Below are 19,013 nucleotides of genomic sequence, written 5' to 3'. Positions count from 1 at the left end.
TGAAAGGATCCAGGGAAAGGGGGACGTTCCTGTGCACTGAAAGGATCCAGGGAATGGGGAACATTCCTGTGCACTGAAAGGATCAGAAGGAATTCCTGTGCACTGAAAGGATCCAAGGAATGGGGGACATTCCTGTGAACTGAAAGGATCCAGGGAAAGGGGAACGTTCCTGTGCACTGAAAGGATCCAGGGAAAGGGGAGCATCCTGGATGGAGCAGGGACCGCATTGCTTTGAGCCCCGAGCTTGTGCTGCAGCCCGGGAGGCACCAGGATTGTCCCAGCACCCCGTGACCAGCAGCAGCCAGGCTATCCCTGCTCCTGTGCTCAGTGACACTCCAAACCTGGGCTTTGTGCCTCCAATCCAGAGGGGAGTGGCAGCTTGGTCTGAGCTCCGTGGTGGTTGCAGCATTGCCCGTGCCGGGCGGGTCCCTATAACGTGTGCCCCGTTTCCTCAGCTAAACGCGCGACTCACAAAGTTGAGTTCAGGACCGTAGAGGAAGAGAAGCAGAAGGAGGTGGTGGTGGTTGAGGTTCCTGAACCAAAACCTGCGGATCAGATCCGAGAGAAGCCAGGTATAGCTGTGGTGGTGGTGGCTACAACTCTCTGCAGTGCCTTTCCTGTCCTCTACGTGCTTGTTCCTGACGATTCCAAGTTTCGCCAAATCTGGCTGCTTTCTTTTTTCATTCCTTTGCAAGAAGAATTCTGCAGTGAGAGGAGACACAGCCCAACTCTGGGACACTCCCTAAATTTCCACCTTGCACCTTGTGATTCTTGTGGGAAGGTGGGGAAAAGTTTAGGATGTGATGGTACTTGGGAACTCTCACTAGATTTGAGTAGTTTTGTGTATGTGAATTAGCAAACTTTAAAGTTTGATCTTGAAACTTCTTGTGAAGCTTTTGAAATTCTTCATCTTGGGACCTTCTTGACATTTTTAAAGTCTATTCTGGGACTTCTTTTTTTTTAAGTCTACTCTGGGATCTTTTTTCAGCATTTGAGAAATGCCACCCCTTTTAGGCTGCGGAGCTTATATTTCTCTTAGGAGAGGTTCTATGAATAAATATTAATAAATATTAATGTCCTTAAGAGGGGTGTAGGTACAACAGCACATTTGAATACTAATAAGTGTTTCACAGCACAGTGTTGTCAAATATTTGCAGCCTTCATCACTTGGATGGCGACCGCCTGTGGTGTGTTAGGGCTGAAAATAATTCGTATGCAAATGCTGTGGGTACTGCTCTGCTTCCCTCCTTCCACCTGGAATTTTTTACAGTGTGCTTTTGACTGCATCACTGTTTCTGTGGTATCTAGATCCAGCTTTCATGATGTGTGTCAGACTTCTCCCCACCGTGGTCATGCCTGGATCCTCCCTAGTCAGCATTGCCCGGTGGGGAAAGCCCGATGCTGTAAAAACAGGGTGAGGAATTCCAGGCGTAGATTGGAAGTGGATCACTCAAGTATGTTTAATTAAAGCTGCTAGTTTTTAGATAGGTTTTTGTCTGGATGTGTTTTGCCTGGATTTTGCCAGCCAAGCACCCCTGTCCCTCCAGACTCTGCAGGCAGAGCCCATCCTTATTCCACACTTGTCCCCACGTCTCCCTGCCCGGGCAAGGAGCCTGCAAAGCTTGTTTCTGTTGTTCTTTCCTCCTCTTATCCAATGCACTGTTGGGTATGGCAGCACTAGAAAGGCTGGTGCACAATTCCATGGTGGAAAACGACTGTTGAGCTGCCTGGTTTGCAAACCTCTTCCCAGCTGCTGAGAGGGATCTCTCGCTCTTTGCTGTGGTGACTGTCGTGTGCCCGTGCGGGTCCCCGACCCCCATTAACACCTGCAAACCTCTTTCTAGCCAAACACACTCTTGAAACTTTTGAAATGAAACCCATTGCAGAGGAGGAAGAGGAGGAGGAGAAGGTAGAGGTGGTTAAGGTTCCTGTTGCCCAGCCAAAGTTCCCGGAGCCGGTGCCGCCGCGGTCAGGTACAGCCGCAGCGGCGTTTGGTGGCTGCTGTGCTGTCACTGCTGGGGTGAAGTGATGCAGTGCTGTAGGACACAGGTTGCACTGCTTTGTGGTGGTGCTTGTTGCCACTAAAATCCCCCCAGCTTTGCCGTGTGCTGCTTTCCAGGAGTGCCCTGGGTGAGGTGAGCTCTGGCTTGGCTTGGCTGTGTGTGGGAGTGAGTGTGCAGTGGCCTCTTAACGCTCCTCCCTTGCTGTTCCCTCTTGGAAGGTTTGCTCCCCTGAGCTGTAGGAACGTGCAGTGCCTGAAAATCAGGTTATGAGATCCAGGACTGCTGGAGGTCACCTACATTCCACTTTATTTCTTCACTAGGGAGTGCTGCTTCCCTAGTTGGGGAAGGGTGTCAGAGCAACGTCGCTGCTGCAGTCAGATCCACGCTAATTGTAATTAAAATAGGGTTGATTAGTTGCTGCAGAAAGAGGAGATTGAAGCTGTGGAGGGAGGTAACTGAGAACTTCATGTTTTCTTGGTTAGTGTGGAGAACACTGGAGGGTATTCCATGGGATGGGCAGCAGAAGAGTGAACATCAGCCAGTGTCAGACCTGAGCACAGCTGGGGCTCTCCTGATGCAGCTGCCCCTTCTCATCCATCTCCTGCACTTTTCCTCCTCCTGACTCTCCTGTTCCCAGCAGGGACTGTCAGTGAGGCAATGGTGGTCAATCATAGAATCGTGGAATGGTTTGGTTTGGAAGAGACCTTAAAGATTACCCAGTTCCAACCTACATTTTATTTTGGGGCAGTGCTTTTTACTGTGTTTGAATCATGTGTCAAAATGACCTAAAGTAGTTAATCAGGATAATTGACTAAAATACAGTTCTGGGCAGCCCAGAACTCACTGTTGGATGGCAGAGGAAAAGCTTGGTGTCTGTTATTATTTTTCCTGCATGTCTTGATGCCCTGGGAGAGGAGCAGGAGAGGCGGCCGTGCGGATTTACTGGTGGCAGTATTTCCTTTGCTGCTTCATCTTTGAGGTGGCATTTTAACACATCCATAACTTTTTTAGCCAAACGTGATCTTGGCAGTATTGAGATAAGCCCAATTGAAGAGGAGGAGGAGGAGGAGGAGGAAGAAAAAATGATGGTGGTGAGAGAACTAGAGCCAGTCCTGAAGGAGCCAGGTACCACCGCGATGACGGCTTTGCTCTCCCAGCATCCTCCTCATCCCGACTGTCCCTGCCATCCCACCTCTGTACAACCTTCCCAGCGGCTGTCACCGCTTCCATGGCATAAATACACCAGGACACAGCACTAATTGTCCTCCTGGGAGTTTAACACAGTGTCTGGGTCACAGAAATGAGCTGCTGTGCTGAGGAGCAGGGAGAGGATGGAGCCCGTGGTGATGGTTTGGGGTGGGTCCAGGAGTTTGTCTTGAAAGTGTAATTCCAGTCTGTGGAAAATCAGGTTCTTTTTTGCCCCCACCCCCCCCTTCTTACTAAGGAGTTGCTTGAAATCACAATTTCATTTTTAACAGCAAATTTTCTAATGTCTTTGACTGGAACACCAGTGTGGGATGGGATGGGTTGCATGGTGTGACCCTGCTGCAAACTGTGACTTTGGGAATGTGGGACCACGTCAAAGATACTATTTTGGGTGTGTTTTTGGTGGAACATCCATAACCCAACATCAGGAGAACCAAGTAGCTTATTTTATCTATTGGTACACACAGGGAATTAATTGGGGTTGGCTTTGTCACACAGTATTGGCTTGAATATTTTGTTGGAGTCAGGAATCAGGAACTGCCTGGGAAATCAGGAACTGAAGGAAAGGAATAGGCAGTTGATTTTGTGTGGGGCTAGTGCTTGTGTTTTAAGACCATCATCCTCTGGAAAGGTGATTTTTTGGCAGCATGCTGTTCATTCCTGCACTGTCACTGGCCTGGAGGTGCTGGGTATCTTCCCACCATGCTGCCTTGGAGATACCCCTGGGACTCACAGCCCAGCCTGCTTTGAATCCCACCTGGAAGTTGCTGTGAAGTTTCCTAGAGCGGTGCTTGTTGATTATTTTTTCATTTGAGTTGCCTAAAAGACTGGGGAGGGGGGAAAAACCTGTGTTTCCCTTCCAGAAACCATCTGTTTCTGGTTGAGGAGGTGCCCACAAGCCGGAACTCCCCACGCTGTGTCTGTTTTGTGGTTGCACTGGAGTGGAGTCCGTGTCAGTTGTGTGTGAAGGACCCAGAAATCCGTGGCACGATGTCAAATTCCAGATTTGCCTTTCTGGTGTGGCTTCTCTGCAGAGTGCAAGCTTGCTTTTCTGTAAACCATCTGGTGTGGGGCTTTATTTGATTTCGTTTTAAACCGTGAGGAAAATAATCTCAACCCTCCCGTACTAAACGCACAAGCTGCTTCGCTCAACATCTTTATTTCGTTTCCCTTTTTTTCCTCCTCCTCCTCCCTTTCTTTTGAAATGACAGCACTGTAATTTGGCAAGACTTTACCTAGAGCTTTGGAACATTACCTGCTCTGAACCTTGTCCCTGTGTGTCCCCCCTCCTCAGCAGTGGCCGTGATAACCCCGGAGCGGAGTCCCCGGCCCACCTCGGCCCCGGCCATCGCTCAGAGCCACCCTGCAGAGCCAGCCCCGGCTAAGCCTGACGTGAAGGACGTGGCCACATCTAAAACAGGGAAGGAAACAGCAAAAGCTGATGTGAGACGGGAGGAATTCCCACCGGAGAAAGCCAAAGCAGAGCCGGCTGATGCATCCAAGGTAGGTCAGACCGGAATCTCTTTGGAAGAGCCGGAGTGTCGCTCTAGGAGCCACCCCACAGCAGCAGCTCTGTCCACCTTCCCCTCCTGGGAGATGAGGGGTTTGCCCCTCTCCCAGGCATCAGGAGCAGGCACGGGGACCTGGGTGCCAGGGAAATCCCAGCCCTGACATTCCTTGTGGAAGAGGAGACACTCCCAAGTTTTGGTGGCTGCAGGTCAAACTAAGTGCAACCTCCAGATGTTTAAAAACACTGCCAAGAGCTGCACGTGCTCGTGGGGTTGGAGTTCAGGGCTCACCCGTGGCCAGGCTGTGCCTCTTGATTCCTGGTACGACAGCAGGAGGCAATTCCAGTGAAATCAGTGATATGGATCTGGCTGCAGCCCAGTGCCAGAATGTTTTTCACACTGATAGTCTTTGGCTGGGAGAGCTGGTAACGCAGTGCTGCAAACTGGACTAAAACTTTAGTTGACAATGGCACTGGTGAGACCTTGGGGGGGCTTGTTGTTTAAATGCCATTTTTTTTTAACCGTTATTTGACCTTTCTACAAATGTCTGAGGCCTTTGCTGGGGTTGATATGTGTGTGTTGTTCTAATAAGTCAGAATAATGTGCAAAATTAATGTTGATATTCCAGTGTCCTTAACATTCTGCAGATCTTATTGACTGACTTGCAGGGGTGCAGCAGAGGTGCTTGCCTTGAGACACGATTTTCACATCCCTCCAAAATTTAGCTGATCTCAGCATTGCTGGAGCCACATTTCCTGTAACATATCACACAGTGGGTCTTGTGTGACATCTCCAGGGGAAATCCCCATTAATTAAGGTTGGGAGATGGAGCTGAAGAAAGGACAGTTGCTTCAAAAAATTCCAAGGCCTGTGTGAGCAGTGATTTTTAAATGAAAGTGCTGAAGGGATCCTCAGGCTGGCACTGTGGGGTTGGAGTTGGAGCACAGAGTTCCTGCCTGGCTGCTCCTCCTCCCTCGTGTTACACTGAGAACGAAGAAATTTTACTCATCCCATCTCAGTGATTACAGGTTTTTTCTTAAATGCTTAAACACTGGATTTTTTTTTTCCCCCTTCAAATATAGATGTGGGAGGAAATTGTGGATTTGAACGTGCCAAATTTACCCTGTTTCTCCAGTGTAGCTGCATCACTTCTTTTAACACCCACCGATGCTTTTGCCTTCAGAGTACTTGGCAATCCAATTTCCCTAAAATACTTCCTTGAGAGTGTTAAGACAATCTTGGCTCTCTGCTTGTGGACAGGAAAGAAGTTAATAAGTGATGTTAGGCTTGGTTTTGTAGCTGAGCCTGCTCTTACTGCCTCTGCCAACATAATACCTGTGCATATAACCCCTAATTTCTGTTTTTTGAGAAGGTCTGTGTTAATTGGAGCATGTTGCTTTGGTGGGATTTCCCTGGGAGATCCAGCTGCCAATGACATTTGAAAACATTGCCTGGCTGAGCTCATGCAAAGTGGGAAGCCCCTCCTTCAGAAGCCCTGCAGAGCACTTGGTTTCAAATACAAATAATTCTGGAGCCGAAGGAATTATTTCACGTGCTGTTTGACTAACAGAGCTGCCGTGCCATTAACCCAGGGCTGCATGTTGGTTTTTTTTTTGCATGTTTTCCCCCCCCCCAGCACCTCAAAAACCAACTTTATGCAGCCGTGTTTGGAAACTAAATGGTTTCTCGAAACAAATCTACTAACAAGAAATGTTTTTACCGATTTATTTCTTAAATGTAGGTGAGGAAAACACACATTGAGGTCACAGTCCCCACCACGAAGGGTGCCCAGCCCCAGGTTTGTGCTCATAATTCAGTTTAGGTTGCTCACAGTTGTTTTGGTTTCTTTTTTTTTTTTTTTTGAAGGTTCAAAGTAGTTAAATGAACCAACAACTCTTTTTTTTTTTGTTTTTATCACTGCCCAACAGCAGCAGCCTGCAGAAAAAGAGGAAGAGCTGATAAGAATGAGGAAGGTTAGCCATTTTACCCTTTCACCAGCCAAATTTACCATATCATTCATGCATCTGTAACATGTTTAAAAAGACAGTGCTCCAGTTTCTTCCTGTGCTTTGGGTTGGGAGGTTGGTTGTCTTTAACCTACCAAAGACTTGATTGGAAAATGAGTAGTTTTTTGTCCCATAGACACAGCCTGATTGCTAAAATTATGCATGTTGAATGTTCAAAAGAGACACACTTGGCTTGATTTATGAAATTTATCTTCTCTGTAACAAATTCAGTTAAAAACCAGAGAAAACTGTGCAGTGTGCACTGCAGGAAATGCAAAAAAAAAATAAAAAATGAGGAGGATGTTTTTCGGTATTGATTAAGTGTCAGGGACACATCCAAGATGGGAAAGGTGGTTAAGGCATAGTTACTGTGCACATGGGGACCTTGTAAAGGTTACTCCAGGTAGTACAGCCTCACACTGGGGTGGGCTGCATCCCTCAGGAATGTGACGTGGTGACCTGTGCGAGGTTTCCCTGGAAAAACCAGTGACCGTCTCTTTGTGGTCGGAACCGAGGCCCCCCCGGGAGCTGTCTCTTTAAAGGACTCATCACATCTCCCATTCTCCATGAGCCAGACCCCCATTCCTGGTGGGAATTCCCACCCCACGCTGCCTCAGCGCTGCACTCCCGACCTTGAGTTAACTTTTTTAATTTGCCGATTTCTCGATCCCGCAAGACCAACGTTTTAATTTTTTGTGCTTTTTTTGTTTTTGTTTTGTTTTGTTTCCCCCTTTCCTTTCATTTTCACAGAAGAGATCAAAGAGGCTAGATGGTGAAAACATTTATATCAGGCATAGCAATTTAATGTTGGAGGTTTGTATGAACTTGAAGCTTTTTTTGAGTTGCATTTGCCTAAACCTTCTGCATCTGCGCTGAACTTCTTCCTCTTCTGCTGCTGCCTTTATTTTGCATGCTCTTGCATGAAAGACCTTTTGATTTGATTTGATTTTTTAATTATGCTTTTGCATGGTGACAGTAAACATGATGATGTGCAGCCATTCTTCCTTCTACCTCTTCTGACTTTCATTCTCTCATACCTACCCAAAATACATGATTGGCAGAGCTCAGATCTGCTCTGGGACCCACTGGGTGCTCACAGGGGCATAGATTGTACTGGGGACTAGTTTTTCACTGCTTGACACAAATTATATTCCTGGGGGAAAAGCCAGTCTATGAAAATACAAAATTCAGGATAAGCTACAGGGGAAATTGGAACAGGTTGCCCAGAGAAGCTGTGGCTGCCCCAGCCCTGGAAGTGTCCAAGGCCAGGCTGGGAGCAACCTGGGCTGGTGGAAGGTGTCCTGCCCATGGCAGGGGTTGGAACTGGATGGGTTTTAAGGTCCTTTCCAACCCAAACCATTCTGGGATTCAGTGAAATTGTCACCTCTGACGTGGGGGCTCAGTGGTCACGGGTGGCTCATCCCTCCACCTTACAGCTCTTCCCTTTGAATTTGGGAGCCCTTTCCGTTTGCTTTCACCCAAGCACGGTCTCAGAACAGACCACGCCAATCATATATTTTAATTCTTTGATACACTGTGTTATGGGAGATGTTTTGTGGCTCTTGTTACTCTGTGTTACGTGTTTTCTACTCAAGACTTGCAGCCCCAGCAGCTCGTAGGGTTTCCCTGTTGGCATCTCTTGAAAAAGTGGAGTGAACTAATTGCCTTCTCCTAATCGGAATTTTCAAAGTCTTGCAGCTTTTGGGTGGGTTTTTGGTTTGTTTTTGTCTTGTTTTTATTTTTAATTTTTTTTTTAACCTGCTACAACGTAGAGCTCTGAGCCGCGAGTGAAGGGTGTGAACACATCGGGCTGCTGCTGGAGCTCTGGAGACTCTGCCTGTCGCCTTTTTCCACCCAACTCAAACAGTTCCCTCTCCCCCAACCCCAAACAGAGCTTGGTCATCGCTTCCAAACCCCTTTTTTCCTGTTAGTGCAACACCTACCTCTGCCACCCAGCCCTTTCCCTCCCTGGTTCTGTTGCAGGTGCTCCAGCCCTCCCCTAGAACAGGGCTCACCCAGCAGCTCACCCCCTTCACTCCCTTTGTGTTTTTTAACCCATGCATTTGGCAGATCAGATATTTTCCCAGCAGACCTCACCCTCCTGAAGCTGCCTGTTGATTTTGCTGAAAGCCTTTTAACTCTCCACGTGCACCAGGTTCTTGCAGAAAGGGAAAAACAGGAGGAAAAGGAGGTGACGCTGAGCGAGCTGGTTCCTCAAGGTGCTTCCCAGACCTGGCTCCACGTAGCTCCTCGTGGCTTTAGCTCCTCTCCAGCCCTCCCAGGCCCTGCTCCTGCACAGTGCTGGAAAAGCCAAGGTGGTCCTTCTCTCTTCTCTGAGCCAGGAGCAGCTGTAGGGTTCCTGGTCCCAGGCAGGGATTTACCCTGGAGTCCTCAGCAGACTTATTTCTGCTTTTTTTCCCTAACCAAGCAGGCACTTGCCTTATATATTCATCCAGAATTGATGCCAAAACTTGCTTTTTTTCCCCCCCAGAACTGTGCCAAAAGGGGTAAATGTTGATAAAGAGGCATTTGGGGTTTAGCTGTGTCCTGGCTGAGCTGCAGGGATGCAGATCTTTGGGAGGGCCCCTCCTTTAGGGATGTGTTTACTCTTCCATCTTCTAAAATTAAAGGGCTGAGTAACAACTGAAATCACAAAAATAGTGAAATTTCCCAGTGATGCTTTTACTGATCTTGATTTCTCCCTTTCTTGCTGCTTTTTGGCCCTGTCCAGAAAAGTTGTTGTTTGGCTTATGCCTATTTTATGCAGAAGCTTTGTTTTCTACAAACTCTGGTTTGCTTGCAAAGAAAAAAACTATTTTTAACAAGCTGACTTGCCTTGAAGTCTGTGTGTTTATGCTGTAAATTGGCATCACAGAGTAGAAATCTGGCTTTTTCCAGATTAAAAAAAAAAATCATCAGGAGTTTTTCGATTGATCCAGCATAAAGGAAATTCTCAGTTTGATTAAAAAAAAAAAAAATCATCTCATCTTCATTTCAGAAGTCTAAAACCTCCTATGGTAGCTCCTGGAGGGATGAGATGAGAGGGAGGGGAAATTATGGTAATGGGGGTATTCTGGGTGCTGAGATAATTCCTGGTAGGATTAAAGGGAAATAGGTATGAAGAGAGAAAAAAAAAAAAAAAATTGGGAAAACATGTTATTGAACATTAATTGTATCGACACCTGGGAATATTCAGGCTTGCAGAGGGAAAAGAAAGCAAACCTACCCCGTTTAAAAAAAAATAACCCAACCAAACACAAGTCTGGCAACTCTAAAAAGAAATCCCATGAGAATTGCAGGTCAGCTGGAGGAGACCCCGCTCGGTGATCGCAGTTTATCCCAGATTAATCCGAGAGGAGAGAGGAGAGAGGACGCTCCCTTTGTGTGTTTGCGGTGTGAGCGCCACTCGGGAGGTTCGGGCCGCAGCCCGCTGAGCGCAGCTTTGCTAAGCGCAGCCTAGGCAGTCCCAGCTGCTCCCCACGCCCCTCCACTCACCCTGTCCCTTTCGCTGGTAGGATCTAGACAAGCCCCAGGAGGAAATCAAGAAGCACCACGCCAACATCAGCGAGCTGAAGAAGAACTTCATGGAGTCCGTCCCGGAGCCGCGGCCGAGCGAGTGGGACAAGCGCCTGTCCACCCACTCCCCCTTCCGGACCCTCAACGTCAACGGGCAGATCCCCACGGGAGCGGACGGAGTGAGTACCTCGGGGCATGGTGGTGTTCTGAGGGGGGCTTTTTAACGTGTGGGGTGGTCCCTGAGAGAGTTGAAGTCGTGAAAACGTGGGGGTTTGTTTCGGTAGGAAGGGATGCGGGGACTCCTCACCTGCTTTTGGTGCTGCTTTTCCCGGTGTTGCTGCCACTGTGATGTTAGAGAGCACTTCCCATGGCTGGCCTGGGGACTGGATCTCCCCAAAATGTGGGGGGAAATAACCCACCTGAACTCCTAAATTAAAGAGAATTGTTACTTCAGAGAATTATTACTTCAGAGTGCAGAAGCACTAGGATGGGATAATTTTTCCAAAATCACTTTACTCTCCCAGTTTCTTCTTGGGGTTTAGACTTGCATTAGGAACTCCAGGTGCTGATCTGCTGTGGAGGCTTCAGGAAGACTCCTCAGCAGGGCTGTTCATACGTGATGGGAACCTTCCTGCTTCCAGGAGCAGGGCCTGTGTGTTAGTAGCCACATACACCCAGTTTCTCTGCTAATTCCCTTAAAAAGGTAATTTTTCAAAGAAACCCAGTTGGAAACAGCAGAGATCTGTCACCAACTGGTTTCTTCTTGGCTAAGAGACACCTTCTCTATGTCATATTGGTGGTGCCTAACTCAGATTTGGAGCTTGTGAGTAAAACTGTAGTTAGCACCCATGGTAATCGATCTCTGATTACTCTCTCACTCAGTAGTAAATGCAATTTTTTGTTACAACAGAAAAATTGCATCCTGGCTGCAGTGGTGGCAGTTGGAGACCCTCTCCTGGTTTTCTCCTTCATGCTCACAGCCCTGCAGATAAACTTGTATTTAATCTTCAAACCAGTGCAAGGGAAACACTTATTAATCAGGAAATAATCTTGCAGTGGATGGAGCATTGTAACATTGCAGGGGGTTTGACACCAAGTTTACTACAGGCTCCTCAAAGTGTAGAGAAAACCCAGGGCAGCTTAGATAAAATGAGATCCCCAAATTAGCCAGGGTTGGTTGCTGTAGAATCACAAAGTGGTTTGGGTTGGAAGGGACCTTAAAGCCCATCTCATTCCACCCCCTGCCATGGGCAGGGACACCTTCCACTATCCCAGGTTGCTCCAAGCCCCATCCAGCCTGGCTTTGGACACTTCCAGGGATGGGGCAGCCACAGCTTCTCTGGGCAAACTGTCCTCGGGATTACCCTGTTTAACACCTGGATAGACTTTGCTCTGTGGTTGCTGAGCCTCAGCTTAAATCCACAGGAATTTGGGCAGCAGTGCTCTGCCCACGGTGCCACGTGGTTTTTGGGGTGTGGGTGGGACAGAGCAGGGGCTCTCAAGCTCCACAACTGCAGTTCAAGAACGATATTCTTGGTTATTGTGGAGAATTTCTCACAAGGTGACCACACTGTGAGGTCTTGGATGGTGTGGGATTGTCCCACCTAAAGCTGCAGTGGGTCTTTAGTGTCCCTGAATTTGCATTTCTGGAAAGTCCCTCTTAATCTGACCCCTCTCTGAAGTGATCTTGCTCTGAGGTGGAGGTGGCCACATTCTGTGAACTTCCAGAAATGCATCTGCACCAGGCACTGACCAGGGAGGGTGTTTTCCTTCACCTGCACGTGTTGAAGGATGGTAAATCATGATGGTAATTTAAGGATGGTAAACCATGACAGTAATTTAAGGATGATAATTCACCATGCAAAGGTGGTACCTTCACCCTGCCCTAGTGGCCCAAGGGTTGTGTGCCAGGGGCTGCTTTTCTGCTGTTCCTGAATGTTTTATTACGAGACAACTGAACCTTAACACGCTTTGTGTGTCCAGGTCAAGAAAGTCACTGTCCTATCTTCTGAGAGACAGGTTGGTGGGCTTGAGGTAAAGCTGCTGCTCTGATCTGTGCTTCTGAACCAGACTTGCTGTTGCAATGGCACCAAGCAAAAACTCGACAGCAGCTGCTGGATAACATTTTTTCTTTTGGCTACATGAAGTAGTTTCATAACTCACACCCAGAGGACTTTGGCACTTGCTGCAGCTTTTGCAGCTTTCAGTTTTTGCTTATTTTGGTGCATGGCTGGTTCGAAAAAGCTGCATGAACGATATAACCGTGTTTTCGGCGAGAAAAGCAATTCTGAAAGTTTAACTGTTCCCTGTTCTTTTTATGTTGTCTTTCTTTCCGTTCCTTTGTTGTTTTAACAATCATGTTACTCTGGCATTTTATATTTTTCTTTTGCTGCCCAGTCTCCCAGCTACTTTCTCCCCAATTCTCACCACTTAGGGGTGTGCAAAGAACCAGTCCCAAAATACCGCACTGACCAGAGGAGGTTGGCTCAGCTGAGGGAGCTTAGAGCCAAGTTTTTCCTCTCCTAAGTACACTTGGATTTGCCCAGGGCTGCCAAACTAAAGGGATGGAGAGTTACTGCACAGCAACATTCCCACAATCTTTTCTTTCTTCAGCAGAAGTGCTGGAGCCTTTGCATGGTCCTGTGTGCTGATTTACTCATTCCGGGTTTTTGTCGTTCTTCAGACTCCACAAACAAAAGTGCTGAAACATGGAGCAAAATTCCAGGAGCTTGCGGTGCTCCCACTGCCATCCTGCCCGTTCCACACGTGGCATTTCTGAGAACAACAATTTTACACTCGCTCCAGTAGAATTTTCAGACCAATCAGTAATTTTGATACTCTGGTCAGAACTTTGGAAAAGCCTTTTGTATCTGCTCCGCAGTCTGGCTGTTCCATGGGATTTGCCCAACGCTGATTTTAAGGGTAGTTTAGGAAGCTGTCAGAGACCACTTTTTGTACTGCACCATTCCCATTCCTAATGCCTCCAACTTTTTTGTCAACCATTCCAGTTCCAAAACACTCCAGAGGAGGTGTTGAGCACCTGCTTTCCTGGCAGGGCAGGCACAAACCACCCACGACCCTGATCCAGATGTTGATGAGCTCTGCGGGGAGGATGTGGTTCTGTAGCTCCAAGGCTGGTGTGGCCCAGGCCACCAGCTGCTCTGCTCCCCAGGGCAGTTTATTTTACACTGAGAAGAGCTGTCCTAATGCTTTGCACACCTCCAAGTGTCACTTTTGGGCACTTTCCATCTGTCATTTTTGTTCATCTCTCTCTGTCTTTCTTGATCTCCTACCACGAAAGCAGAAACGGGAACGTCCTCTGTTAGTACAGGATGAAGACAAACTAAAAAAGCAGCAGATACCTACTGAGACAGCCTTGCCCCGGCCAGCAAGTGAAGAAACTCTTCCAAAGGTTTCTATTGCAATTCCTGAAGAGCAGAAAGCACTCAAAAAGTGTCAGCTGTACTCTAGCATTTTTCCTTCTCCGCGCATTCCCTTTATGATGTCCTTTCTCCTGGTCGTAGCGCTGACTGTTTGGTGGCTGCTCTTTCTCTGAGTGGCAACAGGGCCCTGTTGAAACCTCAAGACCAAAGCTCCTGAATTTCTTGGCCGTGGCCTCTGCTGCATCTTCCTTGTCCTGGTCTTTGATCTCCGTAGTTCGCTGTCCCGGGGAGGGACACCCCGCGACCGTCCTGTTAATCCCGCTGTGTGTCCTTGTGTGGCTGGGAGGGGACCTGGCAGGAGGTGGGCTGGGATTGCCAGGTCCCTTCTGAAGTTTCCTACTGTGCAAAAGCAAATCCTTTGAGCCCTGTTCCTGACTGCTGTGAGAGGGCAGACGGGGAGAGGAAATGATGGGAGGAGTCGCTGGCTTCCTGAGCCCCTGTAGGCTTCACGTAGGAATTGCTGGAAAAATTGCTTTAAAGCTTGTTGGTTTTAATGTAAGATGTTCAAAAGCTGGAGAACCTTTGATACTGGTCCAAAAGAGGCTTTGTAGTAATCTGCTGAATTATGGAATCCTGGAACGGTTTGGGTTGGAAGGGACCTTAAAGCCCATCTCATTCCAACCCCCTGCCGTGGGCAGGGACACCTTCCACTTGCCCAGGTTGCTCCAAGTCTAACCTGGCCTTGGACACTTCCAGAGATGGGGAGTCCACAACCTCTCTGGGCAACAAGAGGTTGAATCTCTGGGAAGAATATCAGAATCTAATCCATAACCACTCCTTTCCTGGGAAACTCAGATTGGCATTTCAGTACAAAGTGCTGGTTCTCGCTGCTGTTGGTGATGACTCAGGGACAGCTTTTCTTTTCCCAGTGGGGGAAGCCTTTGGCAAAGCATCCCAACTTCCCTCTCCACCCCTATTCACGTGTCCAAGAAAATACACAGTGCTACAGGAGAAAACCCATTGCAAGGAGAAATTTATTGTCAACATAGATTAATCATTTTTTGGGATCTGATGGGCTCGGTGCGCTTGGGATATGTTGTGTTTAATTTGTGTGGAACTGACGGACTCGTGTTTGCTGAGATCCCAGGGCTGGAGTCCCCTGCTGCTTTAACATCCCCTCTCTTGCCACGTTGGCTTGGCCACATCAGGACACACTTCTGAATGTTGAAGCCCTCGGTTGTTTTTGACTTCTTTACCCAAACCCTTTGCATGCCGCTCGTTGTTTATTGCCTACGGTGTAAATGTCTGGATGATGCTCCCGTTTATCCCGGCTCTCCTGGCTGGGCTGTGCAGGCTCCAGCCCGGCTGGGCTGAGCAGAGCTGCTTTGTGAGCTGGAGGGAAGGTGGGACTTTGTGTCTGAGGGGTTTCTTTTCTGTAAATAGTAAAGATGGGGCTGAGCTGAGCCCCCCATGTCTCCTTTCAGCACTAATCCGTGTTTTCCTGCAGCTGCTGGAGGATTGGGCTGGACACAGTTACTCTGGGAACAGCCCCCAGTGCCACCAGTGGTGGCAGCTGCTCCAGCAGCACGGGAGAGAAAGGAGCAGACCTTTATTACAGGGACTAAAATGTGTGAATATATATAAATACATGTATTTATAACCCTTTCTAGATCTGTATCCGTGTGAACAGTGTTATTTAGGAAGCAGATAAGCTTGCAGGAATAAGGCAAACATGGCATGTGCTGTCTGGTCAGAGGGTCCGTGGTGTGTCACGGACCACTCAAGCCACCTCTTGCTTTCAGTGTACAGGTTGAGGCTCTAAATGCTGTCTCAGAAACTTAGGTTGGTAGTGAAACCCTTTGTTTTAATCCCACGGGAATCTTTCCAGTTCCTCCTGTACCCTGCTCTGATTAGTTCACCGGTTTGTGCCTTTAGGACTTTGTTTTGTGAGGATGCTGATTTTTCATTGGAAAAGATTCTTCCCTTTTTAATACACTGCCTTTAATACACAGTCTTCCTCCTTCAGTGCTTGGAAGTGTAGGAGTCAGAGGGTTGTTGTCCAGGTGTCCAGGTGAAGGAGAGAGTCAGCAGGCTGTGTCCCTGCATCCTTGGAGCATCCCTTGGAATGCACCTGAACTCCAGGGAGTTTGGGGTTTAGGAGTTTAGGAAGACAAAGGTGGGCCCTGGAGAGCAGAGGTGGGAAGAGATGTTGAGGTGCCACGTGCAGAAGATGCAGGATGGGAGAAGCCAGGGGGATGCTTCTGGCTGGGATTCCCTGCCTGCATCTCCTTCCCAAAATTGGAACAGACACGATGAAAAACAGGGACTGCTTGATCTCCCCAGCCTGGCTGGGGAGGGAAGGGAGGGAGTTGTGTGGGTGTCTCTCTGTCCATTTTCTGTCCATATTTCCTGGAGAAGAGCAGCTTAAACACAGCAGGTGCTCCCTTCCCAAAGCCATTGCTCGGGATCACTGTTGGAATGCACTGCTGAGGTTCCTGTGCGTGTCCTTTCGGTCCCATGACAAGGACTTGGAAGCCACATGGGTGGCTTTGGCAAAGCCTTGGTTTCTGCAGCTCTGTCACCTAATTCCAAAGGACCTGAACTCTAAAACTCTTTGCCCAGAGCAATATTTGACCAGAGTGCTCAGGGTGTCTCATCCCAGAGGGATGAGAGGGTGCGCTCTGCCACTTCAGCTCAGTTCTGTAATTCTTCACTTCATACAGTCTCTTTCTCTCTTGTTTTTAATCTTCAGATAAGGCTGGTTGTCTTCAGCAAAAAACCTTGGAAACTTTACACTCTGAGAACACTCAGGAACATTTTTGGGATTTGTATACCAATTATCACTGCAGAGTATAAAGAAACTGAACAAATGCTTTCTGTTTCTCTGGCAGTTTAGAGGCCAGTTATCCATATTCCTCCAGGTGGATATGACCCCTCCTTTCCCTGGCCCTCCTCTGCTTTTTTTCCTGTTTGCTTGGAAGGCAAAGGGAGTGACAGTCCATGGCATTCTGTGTAAGGTCTCGTTCCTGCACGTTCTCTCTCCCCTTTGTGCACATTCCGTGTCTCCTACACCTTGGTGCTGTGGTTTCACCCTTTCCCCTTGATGCCCTTGCAGGATGCAGTGCTGGCAGGAGGGATTTTGGGATGCCTGCTGTCACCCCTGAGCACAGGGAGAGCTCACTGGCTCTAGTGCTGTTTGAGAGCAGAGGTCTCAGGGGTTTTGTAAAGGAACCAACTCTGTGCTTCGCTCCCTGTTTTCCTCAGGAACAAACTTGCTGGGAACACCAACCTGCCCTGACACTGGCACCCATTAACAGGGATTCACACCCCCTGTGCAATGCCAGGCTGTGAGGGATGGAGAACTGAGTTGCCCCTTCCTGGATCCTTCCAGGATCCTGGAATTGTCTTGCAGCACGTAACCTCATCCCGGCTGGCGTGAGAAATCCTGATTTTAAAATGTGGCCTGCTGCAGAAAATGGCATTTTGGTGACTCTGGCACACCAGGATAAGTCTGGCAGCAGTTTTGATGTTAATTAGGCTTTCCCAGTGTTTTGGGGTGTGGTCACTCTGCTCTTTGGTGCTTGTGTTTGGGATCCCCTTAGGAGCTCTCAGGGCTCCAGCCTTTTCCATCATGACGTTAGTGGTTGGCTCCACTCTCACTTTCTGACTCTTCTTACCCTGATTCCATCTCTTCTGAACACCACCTAGAACATACATGAATCTCTTGTGCTTTCCTGCTTTAGGAAAAGGTGGACATCAGTAATTTTAAGCAGCAAAATGCTGCTGGTGGCTTTGGAACTCGGATTCAGCTCCGAGGCTGTGCTGGGTGTCGGGCTCTGCTTGTGGTGATACTCGAGGTGTTCACTGCTGCAAAACAGCATCCCTTTTGCCTTTCCCACTATTAAAAGTGAGCAGATCAATGAGAGTGTTGGCTGCATCTCCTGCCTCCTGCTGCCTCTCTTGGGGAGTCAGTAGAAGGTGAGCTGAGGACTCTCCATGGGCAGGTCAGGGCACGGAGTTCAGCCAAGACCAGCTCCCCTCCCTTGCAGTTTGTGCAGTGATGACCCCAAAGAGTAGGTATTCCCTGTTTTCCCTCCTGAAAGAACAAGGAGAGGTGGATTTCCTCAACGTGGCACCAAGGGAGCAGTTTGTGTTTGGAGGAAGGAGGCTGGGCTGGCCTTGCTGTGTCTGTACCATGGGGCTCCTGGGAAGGTTATCAGAAAATCATGGAAAATCCTGAGTTGGAAGGGACCCATAAGGAACATAGAGTCCAGCTCCTGATGGTTGTGGGCACAGTGTCTTTCACTTCACGTCACTGTCAGTAATTTGTCACTTTGAGAATTATTCCACTGGTTTATTGGTTTTCTTTTGTCTGGTCGTGAGTTGATGGTGGCTGTTCTGAACTACAGAATGGGGGAGGAAGCTTTCTGGGCAAATTCAACCCCAAAAAAGGATTATGGATTCATGCAGGAACTCTCTGGTCTGTACTTAGTAGTGGGTGACACTGGAGAACCTGTCAGTGGTGGTTCCTCTTGTGTCCCTGTTTGCATCTGTCGTGGTTTGTGAGGCTGGAGGGAAGGACTGGCCTTGGTTTGAGCTCTGCTATCAGTGGTACATGGTGGTGTTGGATCAGTTTGTGGGGACTAAAAACACTTTCTTTTTTACCTAAAATGCTCTCTTTTGGAACACTTTTTCGGTTTTGTATTTTTTCTCAGATTTCTCTTTGTAAATATGTACATTTATCATTAATAAATGTTATTGCAAATCACCTCCTCCTTTCCACTGCTTATTAACAAAAAAAAAAAAAAGCTGTGTTAACAACCTGTGTTAATGAATTGCTTGGACTAACCCTCTGTATTCCTTTCTCAAACCAGAAGCCATCAGACCTTGGTGGCTTTCAGAGTATTGGGTCAGCTGAACACTCTTTGAGTGTGGGTTTGGTGCTCTTGGGGAGAGGGCAGACACAGCTCTGAGCTTTTAAACTGACCAGAATAACTTGACTGAGGATTAAATCCAGCTTGGTTTAAGTCAGGCTTTGTTTGCAGGGAGGTCAGGATGTTCAGCCCTCTACCAAATGCTTAATGTCACACTAACACCTTCTCCCTCTTCGCTCCAGAGACTGAATGGTAGGAAAAAGCAATTGCAGAAAGTTGTTCTGAGGGCAGAAGTGATGCAGGTCCTGCACAGCTCAGCTGCAAGAGCCTCTCTCTGAGGACAAAAATGCTCCTTTTGGGTTTTGTAAGTGAAGAAACCACGTTCCTAACGAAGCACCGTTTGTCTGCTCCGTGATACGACACGAGCCTCTGGTTGGGTTTTGGCTGATTGAAGCTGAGGTTGTGTTCAGAGACTGTATCAAGAGTAATTTTTAATCTTAACCGCCAGCTTTTCCTT

General features: G+C 48.0%; 1 protein-coding gene across 31 annotated transcripts in view; it reads left to right on the top strand.

Annotated features, from left to right (window-relative positions):
• EPB41 (erythrocyte membrane protein band 4.1) overlaps positions 1–19,013 on the top strand; it is a 777,038-nt gene that overhangs the window by 58,051 nt on the left and 699,974 nt on the right. For 6 of the 31 annotated variants that reach the window (XR_007630137.1, XR_007630138.1, XM_050326160.1 and 3 more), the window contains 7 exons: positions 456–572; positions 1,845–1,973; positions 4,504–4,712; positions 6,459–6,515; positions 6,646–6,690; positions 7,474–7,536; positions 10,239–10,418. Coding sequence is in view for 29 of the 31 variants with exons in the window: in XM_050326160.1 (XP_050182117.1) it covers positions 456–572; positions 1,845–1,973; positions 4,504–4,712; positions 6,459–6,515; positions 6,646–6,690; positions 7,474–7,536; positions 10,239–10,418 (800 nt within the window). In the remaining 2 variants the exon portion in view is untranslated. Of the gene's footprint in view, positions 1–455; positions 573–1,844; positions 1,974–4,503; positions 4,713–6,458; positions 6,516–6,645; positions 6,691–7,473; positions 7,537–10,238; positions 10,419–12,222; positions 12,274–12,636; positions 18,391–19,013 lie in introns of those variants that run through there. The other 25 variants (XM_050326148.1, XM_050326151.1, XM_050326135.1 and 22 more) reach the window with 25 other exon arrangements.

Source organism: Myiozetetes cayanensis, unplaced genomic scaffold (assembly GCF_022539395.1).
Source record: "Myiozetetes cayanensis isolate MyiCay16 unplaced genomic scaffold, myiCay2020 scf31, whole genome shotgun sequence".
Lineage (NCBI taxonomy): Eukaryota > Metazoa > Chordata > Aves > Passeriformes > Tyrannidae > Myiozetetes > Myiozetetes cayanensis.
The sequence above is the reverse complement of the archived record's forward strand: the minus strand, read 5'-3'. Positions and strand labels throughout refer to the sequence as shown.